At 42.4% G+C, this 14000-nt stretch overlaps 1 protein-coding gene across 1 annotated transcript in view; it reads right to left on the bottom strand.

Annotated features, from left to right (window-relative positions):
• RAB2A (RAB2A, member RAS oncogene family) overlaps nucleotides 1-12583 on the bottom strand; it is a 48120-nt gene extending 35537 nt beyond the window's left edge. Inside the window, exons 1-3 of the mRNA XM_063326924.1 lie at nucleotides 12392-12583; nucleotides 12187-12292; nucleotides 2163-2234 (exon numbers count right to left, since the gene is read on the bottom strand). Coding sequence (XP_063182994.1) covers nucleotides 2163-2234; nucleotides 12187-12232 — 118 coding nt within the window. The 5' untranslated portion in view covers nucleotides 12233-12292; nucleotides 12392-12583. The remainder of the gene's footprint in view (nucleotides 1-2162; nucleotides 2235-12186; nucleotides 12293-12391) is intronic.
• Nucleotides 12584-14000: the final 1417 nt, after the last annotated feature.

The raw sequence follows: 14000 nt of genomic DNA, 5'->3' as shown, positions 1-14000 counted from the left end.
CTCCACAACCTCCCTGGGCAGCCTGTTCCAGTGCTAAATGTTGTGGGCTTTTTTCCAGTTGGGTTTTTGTATGCATGTTTGGGTTGTTTTGGGGGGTTGGGTTTTTTTTTTGTTCCCCTGCCTCCCCCTGCCCGGCCCCAGCTGCATCATGCAGCTTCTTCCTCCCTCCTTCATTTAACAACAGATACTTCAATTCCCAAATGAAAAATAACCAGAGGTAGTTGTTACATGGTAAGTTCTTCTAGAGTACGCTAGTACAGTTATGCGCAGTTCTGAATGTAGCTCAAAGACAGAAAAATACCCGCTTCTATGTATTCTTTCTTCTCCCCCTGTCTAGTTTTCATTAGAGGTAAAGTTTCTCCATGAATTTCTTAAATCTTAGAGATAACATTTTAGACTAGCTACACTAAAATTTGGGGCTGAATTTTGCACAACTCTAGACAAAATGTCTTTTTTCCACTATGTCCAATTTCAGTTTCCCTTCTCTTCCCCCGAGCTGCTCACACCAGGAATAGAATCTGCACTCCCATAGGCTAAAATCATTGTATTATATTGAAAAAAGCTAGGCTATCTCAGCAGTTAACATAATCAGTTGGAGGTGCATTAGATAACATCAACCCATCCCATCTTGCCCTGCATGGGCATTCCTGTGACTTTGAACCCATGTTCTTCATTTATCTGTGTCTTCTAAATCTGTTTGCGTGCTTGGAAGAAGCACTCTCCTGGCCAAAACACACAAACAAGCCCTATCAGTTGAGTGAAACGAAGCTGCTTCCAGCCTATGCCCCTCCTTCCCCTTTCCAAGCAGCTTCGCATGCTCCATTCCTACGTCCCTCATTATGTTGCTATGTAGGTTCACCTTCTCATCCCACTAGCTTGTTTTTGCTCCCAGATTTCAGCTAGCTATACGCCAGGCAAAAAACTGGCGCTACAAACACCCTGATGAGGTGAAGTTGTTTCCCACAGCCTATCAGTTTGCTGATATGACAGGGCTGCCAAAGGCGTGATATATATATATAGATACATATATAAGGCATCGTATATTTTGCAGGCCTGAAGAAGAAAAGACAACAATAACTCATGCCTCCCTACAGAACACAGGCTCTTTATTCAGCCAGCCTATCTGCTGCCAAGACCTCAGAAATACTCGAAAACTGATGTTAGCCTAAGCATTTGAATTATATTAGACAGCCACACACAAGGTGTGGGAGGACTGTTAAGAAAGGGAAACCATAACCAAACCACCTGATACATTCTGTTACACAAAGAATATTTGTTTATATTTCAAGCATCTATTTCAGTACTCCCAAACACAAAGGAAGCCTACCTATTCCCAGGCACAGGAAGGTAGGAATGCATTTTGTATTGGCTCATACAGGTTCCCTGAAAAAACATCAAGAAGTTCAAAGGTTCTGCAACCTTACCAGAGGCTAGCACCTGTTATGGTCAACACTGAAACTGATCTGAAGACCGAGCTTGCCTATAGAAGAATTTATTCCCACACTATTCCTCAATATTTTGTGTGGAGAGATAAAGAAGAGTTTGCATCATTTGCTGCACTTAGATCAGAGGCAATGTGTTCTGTCAATGTGTATTCCTTTCCCTAGTATCAATATCAAATCATACCTAACACAAGCTGTCCACCTCCAATTGAGAGGTCAGGAAAAAAAGCCCTTGTCCCTTCCAAATAGTGAATACCTTCACACTTTAATCCCTCTCTATCCAGAAGTCAGTCTTCCCAAATAGTAAATTTATTTATTCATCTTCAAGATTAGCTTTGCTTTAGTTTATCTGTAACTTGTCTTCAAGATTCCGTAGCTAGGCTAATATTCTGCTCCCTAGTGAAAAAACTGCCATTTGCATCACCGTCAATGTATTTCAAGCTTGGCCAATTCTGCTTCCATGCCCAGTTTTTAGCTTTTCTGAAGAGACAGTCGGGATACTACCATTATGAATTTTTTTAACCATTTCAGATTATACCTTACAATAAGAAAAATGGCATCCACTTGGCTTTATCAGCTGAGAAATATTCATCAGCTAAAGATTCATTGCTACCTTAATACAGCACAAATCCTACATTATCACAGCACAAACTCAAAAATGCATGCTGAGGTACCCTAGCTGCTTAATCATTCGCATTGTGGGGGACAAAAGAGACTTACCAATAGTGAGATCGTGGACTGGTTGAAACCGCTTGTCTGTAAACTGTAACAATAAACATGATTTCCCAACACCTATAAAAAAAAAAGTTTTAAGCAAGTTAAAAAAGATCTGTTAAGAACCAATAGAAATTAATTTAAGTGAATGGTATATATTGCTTAAAATTTATTACTAGAACTTGAGATACTAGATTTCACCTACTTTGAAGTGTATGCAACTTTTTCATAACGTAACAGCTTTTCAAGTTCCAGAAACATTAAAGTCAAAGCAGTTATTTTCAAAAATTGAACAAAAATTAATTATTCTTTCAGAAAAGTAGTTCTGCCTTTAAAATTAATGAGGAAAAAAGTTTCCTAACAGACCTTCTAAGTATCATTTTCACATCCTCTCTCCACAGTAACTACAGGTCTTGCTGTTCCTCACAACTCTATGCCTGCTTCCCCTTCAGTACTTTCAGCTTTCTTCCAAGGTAATTTGATCCTCAATAGCACCTTACTCCCACCTATCTCCCAATTTATCAGCTGATGTAACAGCAGTACACATAGGGCTCTTACAATCACTATGTGTTACTGCCCACTGGTTCCCAATAGGCCAAACAATTGTCCAAGCAGAACTGGCAACAGCTGAGTTCACATTACAGACAGACAGCACAAGCATTGTCCCCCTCAGATATCCCAGATTTCAGACCCAAATGGGTTAACTACTTTATATTACATGGACACTGGTCATCAAAAGGGCAATTTCTTCTGTTTGTGAAAGCACAGAAAAGCAAAAGTTAATGCAGTCAATAAGAGTACTCAAACTACCTAGGTTTGTAAATGTAATATATTTTACAGTTAAATTTTCCTTGTTCTTTTACTTGGAGTTGTCATTCTTCCCTTTCTGCTCAATCAAATTTCATATTTTCAGCCTCTTAAAACTTGACTATCATACATTTGGTTTACATAAATTTAAACTCTGAACTATATCGTATAACATACAATACCATAGCATCCAAGATCCTGCTGTACTTTGCTTTATCTGCCCAGTAAGATAAGGCTATTTTAGCCACATACTAGAGGTCAGCAACAGCTGATCAGGAGTGACATATCTGGTAATAAAAGACTGCAAAGGGCTAAAGAAAAGAACCATACTGCAAGACACGAGGTAGGCATACCCAAAGTTTGCACATAGTGACATTGCTGAATTTAGGAGCAGAAAGATCATTCTCAAAGTCTTTTAGTATGGTTTCACGAGGAAACAAAGCCTATACAGTCATAATCACTGCCCACCTGTAATTTTGGTCTTAAAAGTTAAGTGGCCAGTTTCTATCACATCTAGCTGGAACAGGAGACTTGCATTTAATTTTGTCACAAAATGAATGTTATCAACAGGCTGATGACACTCTGCAATTAATATCCCAAGCGATGCAGCAATTCCACCAGCCTAAACCAGCTGTTGATGCTGCTATCCCTACTCTCTTCCCTACAGCATGTTCCTGCCCCTTTCTCCGTATTGCTTGAGAACTCATCTGAGCCATTTCAGTTGTCAGTTGTAGCACACTACACCCTGACAAGAAGAGTGACAAAGCAAACAGAAATGGCTTCCTGCAGGGTCAGACAAGCATGAGAGTTAGTTCAAATGAGGGAAGAGAAATGCAGCACCCAGCAGATCAACAGCTTACACCGGCATGGAACTACAGCCCAAGGCAAAGTTTGCAGCATCAGCCTCAACAGATCTCTTTTCTTAGATCTGCTGGCCTATCATAGCAAGCTGTCAGAACACAAGCAGCTTGGAAGCAGGTATAGATTTTCTTCAACAGAATTAGTGGACATAAGATAAGTGGATAAGGAATGAGGGAGAACACTGGAACTAAGAAACAGTGAGAAAAGCAGGCAGAACCCTGCAGCTGTAGGGACAGAGAACACAAATCCCTAAGGAACCTTAAAATAGTAATAGTTCTTCTACTCACAGAACACTGTTTGCATATACAGATAACTTTTACACCACAAATGAAATCCAGCTACCCCACCACAGAACATAATCACCATCTCACTTACAAAAAACAACCTATAAATAAAACCAGAAATAGAATGTAGAATAGCTTTTGACATTAACGTCACAAAGTTATTTCAGTATCATTGGATAAGACAGAACCTCAAAACTAATCAATATTCCTGCACAAGTCTTACAGACATTAGAAAAATATTTCAAAAATCTAATCGACAAAGTGACACTCAATTAAGTGTCCCAGCACCACCTCTCAAGTGGAAATCTGATATTTCTTGTTCTTGTAAGGCTGGTGACCAGCTTGTTGCTTCAGGAGAACATCTGAACACTGGCTTCAGCACAGCAAAGATGACAGACAAGCACAACCCCTCTGATGCAAGCACTGTCTCAAACTGGCACAAGATGACTGCACCTCTCATTACTTCTATGTAGCAGGCCTTTTAGGAGCAGACTGATGGGTTCACACACAGAAACAGAAGAAATAACTAGTTTCTGTTTAATGCCATTTTTGCTACTTTGGAACCTTCCAGCAAAAAACGTTTGCAAGTCACAAAGTTCTGTACTGTCGTTGACTGAAAAAGAGGTTCAAAAACTTGCAAATGAAGCTGTAGTGCCTCTTAAATCTAGGTTAGGATCCATTTTAGATAGTACTTATAAATATTTTATTGTCTACATCCAATAGTAATATTGTGTTTTAATTTTATAGTTTTAACACATTGTAAGTTTGTAACAGGAAAGTTCTTATGAGACTAGCTTGTGGCCCATGCACTTACAGAGCCTGAGCAGACTGTGCTATCACAGACAAAGGAACAGGAGCTGTATATGAACTCCCGTGTAGTTTACCGCCTTGTGACATAAATAGATGCTGTAAAGATCAATTAACGGTTGCACGACAGCTCATTCCACAGCATACAAATGGTTTAAAGTAACTACGCTGGTTAACTCTAAAAGCAAAGTGTTTTTTTACCAGTTATTCACTTAGCACTGTTAAGTCTCATACCTGAAAGGAGGCAGACACTCTGGGAAAAGTAGTTGAGCATGTCTTATGAAAGTCAATTGTAGAACACAAAAGGGACAGATTCAGTTATTTATTAACTCATTTTCCATTTTACTGACACAATTACTTTACTATAGCTTCAGATAAACAAAAAATCTTAGTATCTTAAAACAAGAAATGAGCAGAGCTTGGATACACTTCACCAACAAACACAGTAAACAAAAGCTCTTGCTTAGGAACAAATTAAAACAATGGATTATGTGCTCAGAGGGGAGCAATGTGCTTCCCTGGAAGTGCCTGTTCTAGGATCCCTTCATCACATCTTAACACTCAAATAGCGATGGGAAGTGGAATTTGTGCTACAACAGTTTTACCCTCCAGCTCTGAATTACAAACTATCAGCCTGAGTTGGTTCTCCAAATTCCTTGGCCCCCCTTAATAGCTTCCTCTTTATCTGGGTGCTGCTCTGCAGTCAATTTCCCTAGGCAAAGTGTTTGGCCCAGTCACCCTTCAACACCTCCCTTCCCCATCAACACTAGTGTTCATTTCAGTGCTCAGCAAGCCAGAACAGCTAATGGTAAAGCTGACCTCTCCCCTTCTCACTCATGAGGTTATGCAGTGAGCTAAACCAAGAAATGCATCCAGCATAAAACTACAGTCACCCAAAACACTACTATGTGCAGGAGATAAGAGCTACAAAATATATAGCAAAGGGAAGGGTTGCTCTTTTCAGTAGCAGGCTGCACTCATAGCAATTAAAAAGGCAGCTCTGGAATCACAGCACACGTAATGATACAGCTGAGCCACTTACACAGCTTTTGCTAAGAAAGCTGACTTGCTTCCTCCTCCCCTTCCAGCTCCTGTGACTCCCTGTGAATACAGCAAGGAAAGTTCAGTTGTCAGCTGCAAAGTCAGAGATGACTACTGTCAACATGAGGAAAACTTACAGGCTTTTCTTACCACTAGATGAAACTCTTCTACTGCCAGATTACAGCCAGAAGAAAAGGATTCACAAAAATTTAAACCAACGTAACTAACTGCTGCAGTCCTGTCCCTTCCACTGATGTATGTCTGAGTGTCTTAGAAAGCTGATCTGGCTCAAAAGTAAAAATGCCTAAAAAAAAAGGGGAGAGGGGACTAAATAATTGCCTTACTTGTTCACATAACCACCACTGTAGCCCAATAAAGGTGACAGAGGAAAAGAACTGGAGTAGTAGTCATCCCAACCTGGGTATCAAAACTGAATCCTGAAGACAAGTATCTTTAGTTAATCTGCTAGCTGCCTCTGATGGGTAGACTCACTCCTTCCCACACAGTTCCACCTCCTTACTCAAAATGGCTCTTATACTTTTCTGACTATTTCTGCTATTCGTTTGGTTTTGTTTTTTAAATCATCTTTGTGAGTTGAACTGGGTCTCTGAAGGATCAGGCAAGTGCTGACTCTGACAGCTAAGAAGCAAAGGTTCATAGCTGAAAGGAGTGGTAACCAGGTCCACCCATTTTGGCAGCAGATAAACACTGGCTTAATTCAGTCATCTCACAGAACTGTATTTTTCCTCTTGTTGCTTCACAAGACAGGGTGATCAATTGGCTCACTACCCACAGAGATGAAAACCTACTCCCCCTTTGATATCTTGCTCTCACCCATCCTCCTAGGTCCAGTTTCCTCCCTTGAAAGTACTCCAGACCTCGGTAAGCACTTCCCCAGGCCAACTCAGCCGATTCAGACACCAATAGTAAGTTAACCCCCAAAATAGGTATGTTTCTATTGTGTTAGCAGCTTGATTCACCTCATGATAGACTATCTAAGTCACCACGAGGTAAGGGGACCAAGACTTCCAGTCACGAGTAATCAACTATGTCACTTGGAAGCCCCAATATCAACTGACCTGAAATAAGTCTTCTGCTTCTCTTACCTCCCTTTAGAAAACAAAAATAGATCTTTAAATAGGCTAAGGATGGTCTCAAACAACAGAAGTCTCAAACAACATATATTTTAAAACCAACTCAGATTTAAAACAGATAATTAAACAGTAAAAATGTCACAAGATGCATACCTCTAACCAGACTTATGGGCTACTTCTAGTTCTTTCTAGTAGTCTGCACAGCTTCATAAGCCCTTTTCTTATCACAGGCCACAGCTCATTCCCAATGTCCTTCCTTTCCAACCACAGCATCTTTATGCAACTCAGCAGAGTGCAATATTACCCTTTCATAGACCTAAGCATAATAAGCCATTAATCTAAAGCAAAGATTTTTCTTAACCTCTTTTCAGCCAGTTATGATAGTCATAACTCTGTCATTAAATGGGAAAATTTTATTTAAATTAATAGCAAGGACAAACTACGAAATTCCAAACTGCCAGTTACAGAGCAAATGGACTTCACATACCAATTATAGCACGGACAAGCAGAGAAGAAAAACAACCTCCAAAAATCCTTCATGATGGCTATGTAAGTTTTGGAAAAATAATGTAATAAAAATGGCTTTTTAACTGTTTTAAAGGTAATTCAGCTTAATATTAAATAAATAAACATTGCTGCGAATTATTTACAACAGCACATCTGAATTCTATGATATAAGTTTTCCTTTCTACATAAAAATTAGTGCAGACTTACAAACTGAAAGGAGCTGTTCAGCTTCATCACATTTCATTTAGTATGGTACTACCCAATTACTAACTCTGCAGGTTTTAAAAATAAGTAAATAAAAGTTATTTCCAAACAAAATTACACTACATGAGACTGTAGAAAACCTCTTCATGTCCTGGGTGATCACAAAAGACTTAGAAAACTGACAGCCATTGATAATAAAATGGTTTTAGTCAAGATTGAGGGGGAAGGGGGTGAGTTAGGGTTTTTTTGGGGGTAGGGTTGTTGGGTTTTTTTAATTAGAGGTTAGAATTAGTACAAGAATGGATAGTAACTGTCTCATGAAACGATTTGTAAGGGCATCTACTTACAGTTTGTTATTTCTAGTTACCTTCTGCTAAGAGGCTAAGATGTACAACGCTTAATATCTGCTCTTTTAGGAATCAAAGCATCATCAAAAGGGTCTCAAAGCAAGATACAAGTAGTACAGATCAGTACTCTGATTTTCAGTATGAACAACTTCTCAGACTATCATGACGCGTTAACACCAGCTCTAGTGGGATGAAAACCTGTTTAGTTAAGAAGTATTGTTACATACTCTTAGAAAATGAGGGCAAGAGCCTCTGGTCATTGCACATTGCTAGCTAGGAACAGCTGCTGTTCCAGAACAAAGTGCACTGACACTAGAAACATTTCATAGGGAGGACTGAAAAATAAAGCTAATTCAGTCGCTTAATTTCAACATTTGAGAATCTCCTAGACAAGTGAAATGGTTGACTAGACAGCTCACTTTACTCTAGAGAGCAAGGAGAATTAGATCACCAAGCAGTTACACTTACTCTCACCATCTTCCCCTAAAAAGAATAACTTTGAGATATCGTTGGTTTATAACCCAGCAACTATCAGCTGAAATTGAAAGACAAGTGTAAGTTCATTATGCAAGAGAAGCTCTGAGGGTTGCTGAACTAACACGTTCAAGAAAAGCGGAAGACAGACCTGCTTATGGAAGATGCAGCAACACTGATCATAGAGAGACATTTAGATGGGATACAACTGACAAGTTATACTAGTGGCAAGAAATCTGACCATTGCAAAACTGGTATTTCAAATATACTAAAGTTAAGTAGCATTCTCTGGTGGAATCTAGTAAATATACTCTAATACAAGAAAATCTTGTTTAATGCATATTAAATATTCTGGGGAAAAAAAATCCAGCTGTAGTCTTCGCAGAAATCTATGTATTATGCCCAGTTTATTTCCATGTGGTACATGGCTGGTAACAAAAACATTTAAGGAGAAAGGATTTCACCATCATACAGTAAAACTTTTCAGAAAAAAAGCGTCAAACTTTCAGCCACAAACTGAAAAACCATGCAGTATTTGTGTGCTAAGAGTGTTCACCCTCACTCAGATCAAAGTCCATCTCCACTGGTGGCCAAAAGCAGATGCGTAGGGAAGAGTGGATGAACACATCAACTCCTACTGGCAATCAAAATGAAACATACTTTCAACCACTATGGCAAAGGTCTCAGAACCCTAAGCAGAATGCACCACTTATGCTTCAAAACGCATGTGCAAACTCCTACAGTGTTTTGGAAATATCCAGATCAAAAAATTTTTCCTGGTTAACTCTCACAGCAGTCTATTCTATAATACTTGTATGTTTCTGTTAAAGATACCAACTCCATGAAATTCCACAGCTACTGTCCCACTGATACTATGTAAAAACCACACAGTTTTATGACAATATTTTTTTAGTATCTGAAAGACAGCCATGCCATTTCAGGTCTCTCCCACAACAGAAAACTAACTAGGTCTTAAACCAGTTCCAACTACATAGAAAAAAACCTTTTTTTTTAATTAAATAAAATTAATTAATTAAAAATAAATAAGTAAAACGTAACAACCAGAACACAATCAATCCTAAATTCATAGAGCTACGACGCCTGAAGTACCAGCAAAAGAAAAAGTCACTGAATGTCAATGACCAATGAAGCAAGCAATGCAAGGGGACAAGAGCTGTTGAGCAAAAAGCAGTCTTGCACAGTCAGTTTCTGTGGCTGTCATTTTAAGAGACTGTGATCATACTGAATTCCTGTGTTTAAGTAGATGAAAGCATGTGGAATCACAACTCAGAGAAGACACATGCAGGTGTCTTGTATAACTGCAGGGGTTTTTCGTTGGTTTGTTTATGGCTTGCATAACCCACTTCATTTTGTAGTGCTGAAAAGGAAGAGGAGCTAAATGTTAACATCTGTCCTCAACTGATGCTGTCTTACTTTTCTCCTACAGTTTGTTTACAACTAATTGCTGAGTCACCAGGCAGCTGATCCATTTCCAAAGACTCTAAATCAAGTCCCAGAGATAAATTTCCTGATGGCTATGAAAATTACATGGCCTGCCAGGCCACTGGAATATCTTCACTGGTTGGAATGCTGTGGCATTCCACCGCTGGAACCGAACGAGACAGTCCCGATCCACTCTTAATTTCCATCAGCAGAGCTGTGAGTTCAGCTGCCTTCGTCTGAGGAACAGTAGTAACACCTAAACCATCACAGCCATTTTGGCAACAAACAACTGTGTGCAACATAAATTGGCTCTTCAGTACTAGCTATATTAGAATACTCAAAAGGCTCATAGGAGATCTAAATAAAAGCAAAGCCAACTTACCACTACTGGGCATATTTAATTCACTTCAAGAATGATAGCTGCAGTGTTTTAATTAGCTTCCTGTAGCAACTCTGAATAAAAGCCACAGGAATTAAAAAAAAAAACACACTTGTGAGCTGTTTTCCTGTTTCCCTTCTTTATCTCACCCTTCCCATGTTTGGCTCTTAAGCAGCTGAAATAACTTCAGAAGCGACACACATCCATTCTGTATTTCACATTTCAAGCAACTGAAATGCAGAAGTGCACTGCAGACCACTACACTAAGGACTGTGTAAAATTGTAAAAATTTAGTCACTATATGATCAAGGTACCAAACCAATTATTTGCTGTCATCTCTACCACTTTAACGATTATGGTTTTTAGAAATGCACCAGAATTGGCCACCTGTTCTGAAGCACTATCATTCTGAATTCTGCACTACCCTGGGCAGAGGAACCTCTTCTTACTTCCCCTGAATCCGATCAGGTAATCTCCTGTCCTCTGGTTTAACGAGCTGTCACTAATCTAAATACTCAAGAAAAATCAAAATTTTCACGTATCATCTACAGCCTAATGCTTCCAACACGGTCATTATAGCTGTGATATATTTCTTAAGATTCATTTGTACTTCAGCTGCTACTGCAGTAGCCTAAAAAAAATTCTTCTAGATTTTAAATATAGGTTTAAAAAAGATAAAAAAACCCCCACATAGTAGTTACATCCAGTGTACTTAACAACCTCACATGTAATGCAACTATAGTGTATAATTACACTCAAGCAACAGATAATTTTGTTCATAGGTATGAAGTACAATTATGCTGGCATCCCTACAAAAGCATGTAAAGTGACAGCTGTGTCATCAAACTTATTAAAGAAGGCATTTATTCAGGTATGAGGAAAACAGCAAGACAGATGCACAATACTTAACTATATTAGTTACCTTGTCCTGACAAAAATTTGATGAAAGTATGCTACTGTCATCCACACTATGCTGAGGAAACATAGAATATATTGGCAAAGGGCCTTCAAATAGCAATTTCTATCAGCATATGGTTATACCTGCAGCATTTGTAAGCACTATTAATTGTTACACAGCAGCCAACGACAAACGGAATGGAGCAAGTTTTTAAAAAGTGTCAAGAAGCAACTTGAAGCATCTGGGAAAGCCGTAGTCAAAAAAATAGAATAGTCCCTGTAAACTAGAAGGAAAGAGGAAGGGCTTTTAGTTTTCATTTGACAGCATGCCTCAACACTTTAACAGTTTGCTACAGCACCTCAAGCCAGGGCTGGAAAGGGCATCCTTGGAGCCTGAGATGAAGGCACCTCACAGCAGCAGCCTTTGCCTCGCCACAAAAATACGGGATGGCATTTGGCACTTCCCAAGTCTCGCTGCTGTGGGGCTGCAAATAAGTGGCACTACCCAAGTACAAGTTTTGCAGTGACAGCGCCTTCTTCCCCCACCTCCCCGGCTCAAATGCCGCAGCCAGGGGCGTGACACAGCCCGACGTGCCCCACGGCCTGTCGGCCAGGCCCGGCGGCGGCGGCCGTCGGGCTCCTAGGCCTGTACGGGGCCCAAGGCCGCCGGGCGCGGAGCCGGCGAGAGGCAGGCCGAGGCCCCGGGCGGGGCCCAGCGCGGAGGCGGGGGAGGGAGCCGCCTCTTCGCGCAAGAGCCACCACGTCGACGACGCCAGCACTGCGGAAATGGGAGCGGGCAGCCGGGCCCTTGCTGTCTCCGCTCCGCCCGCCCGCCCGCCCGCCGCCGGGGCGGCCTGGCCAGGCCTCCCCGCCCCCGCCGCTTACCTGTGTCCCCGATGATGATGTACTTGAAGAGATACGCGTAGGCCATGGCCGCCCGCTCCCCTCTTCTCGCTCGCTCCTTCCTGGCGCCCCGCTGTCAGGGCTCGCGCTGCGGAGAGGTGGAAACGGTTAACGGCTGCACCGGGCGGCGGTTAACGGCTCCGCCGGGCCCCTCCGCGGCCACCGCTCCGCTCGCTTCCCTCCCTACCTCCGCCCCGGCGGGCTGGCTCGGTGGCTGCTGCCCCCCCTCCCGATGCTCCCGGGAAGGGCAGACGACGACGGCGGCAGCGGGAAGAGCGGGCGGCGAAGAACAATAACAGGCGCCTGAGCGGCCCCGGACCCTCCGGCAACGTCACGCACCCACCTCCTCGTTCCGCTCCTCCCCCCGACCCGGAAGTGCTGAGGTAGCGGCTGGCCCGCGGGGGCGGGGCTCCACCGCCCGCCCCGCCCCGCCCGTGGGGGCTGAGGGGAGGAGGCGGTGGCCGGGAGCCTCTGGGGCTTCGCTGGGGGGGTTGTTCGGGCTGATGTGTACACACACCCCCACCGGCTGTTCTGGCGGGTGCTGGGCCTTGAGGCCACTGTTTTCGCTTCGCCTTGGTGGGAGGGATAAGCGACAGAGTGCTCCGTCCCGGGGCCTCGTCGTGGCGGCGGGCCCGCTGGCGTCTCCCCCGCTGTGACCCCCGAGCGGCTCCGCGGGGGAGTGGGGGGAAGAGAAAGTTGCCTTGGAGGGGGAAGGCCGGGGAAAGGAGTACGGCGGCAGCCGCGCCTGTGTTCGGCGCTGCTGGGCGCCGGGTCTGCAGCAGGGTCAGGGGGGGCTGAAATACAAGAATGCGGCGAAAACCCGATGCGGCTGTTCGGAGCAATTTATGGTGCTTCTGGCTGAGAGTTTTCAGGAAAAAAAGCTTGATTTGCAAAGCCAGCTCTGAGCTAGAGAAGCCTTTAAGCATAAACACATGCAAGCAATTCTGTACACGTTTATTTTCGTCACTTCTCAAGCTTGATTTCTGGCTTGGAAAAGGTTTTTTTATCTTCCCGTTTCTGTCTTTCCTCCTCAGACTGGAAGCAATGAGCCCCGATGGTAGCCTAAGTTCACGGCTGCTGTTTAGGACTTTCTACTTAGGCTTCACATGGGACTGGTGAGTTGGAAGAAACTTCAAGGTCTTCCTTAGCCTAAGCTGATTCACGAAGTGTCCCCTGTACCCAGACCTTTGGCCCTGGGGCAGTCAAAGGTAGCTTGGCTCACGGGTCGGTTCCACACCGAGATTACGTCAGATGGGAATGTGGTAGGACTCTCCAGTCAGGTGCTAGGGCTGATGATGCTTTGGGGTGCCCTTCAGCTCAGGTCTTTGTTGTCTATGAATTGGTGGGAATGTTGAAGAGCCATTGGCATGTTCTTCAGATGAACTGACAGGTCTACCTTTCCGGCTGTACCAGTCTGGTAGCTTTTAAATGTATAAAGATTTTTTATTTGTGGTGTGTCAGGTCAACAACTTGAACACCATCGACTTAGACTGCTTCTAACAAGTGTGCATCTAACTTATAAAAACCTTCAATAAAGCTGATTGTACAGTATACCAAATTCTGTTCCCATAGTTCATGACTTTTCTATCAGAAAGATTTCCTCATAACCCAAAAATAAGCTTTTTTTCTTTTTTTATTTTCCTCTTCCCTGTGGACAGCCAAAATAAATGATCGATACTAAGGGAAAGGAGCTCCTTTATATATTATAAAATTATGTCTACCTTTTCCACATGAAAAAATAATGTTTTCCCTGTTCTTTTGTCAGTCATTTGTCTCCTCATTTTTCTCTCCTCTGT

Source organism: Chroicocephalus ridibundus, chromosome 2, assembly GCF_963924245.1.
Source record: "Chroicocephalus ridibundus chromosome 2, bChrRid1.1, whole genome shotgun sequence".
NCBI classification, from domain to species: domain Eukaryota; kingdom Metazoa; phylum Chordata; class Aves; order Charadriiformes; family Laridae; genus Chroicocephalus; species Chroicocephalus ridibundus.
Note: the sequence above shows the minus strand (reverse complement) of the source record. Positions and strands in the feature narration are given on the sequence as shown.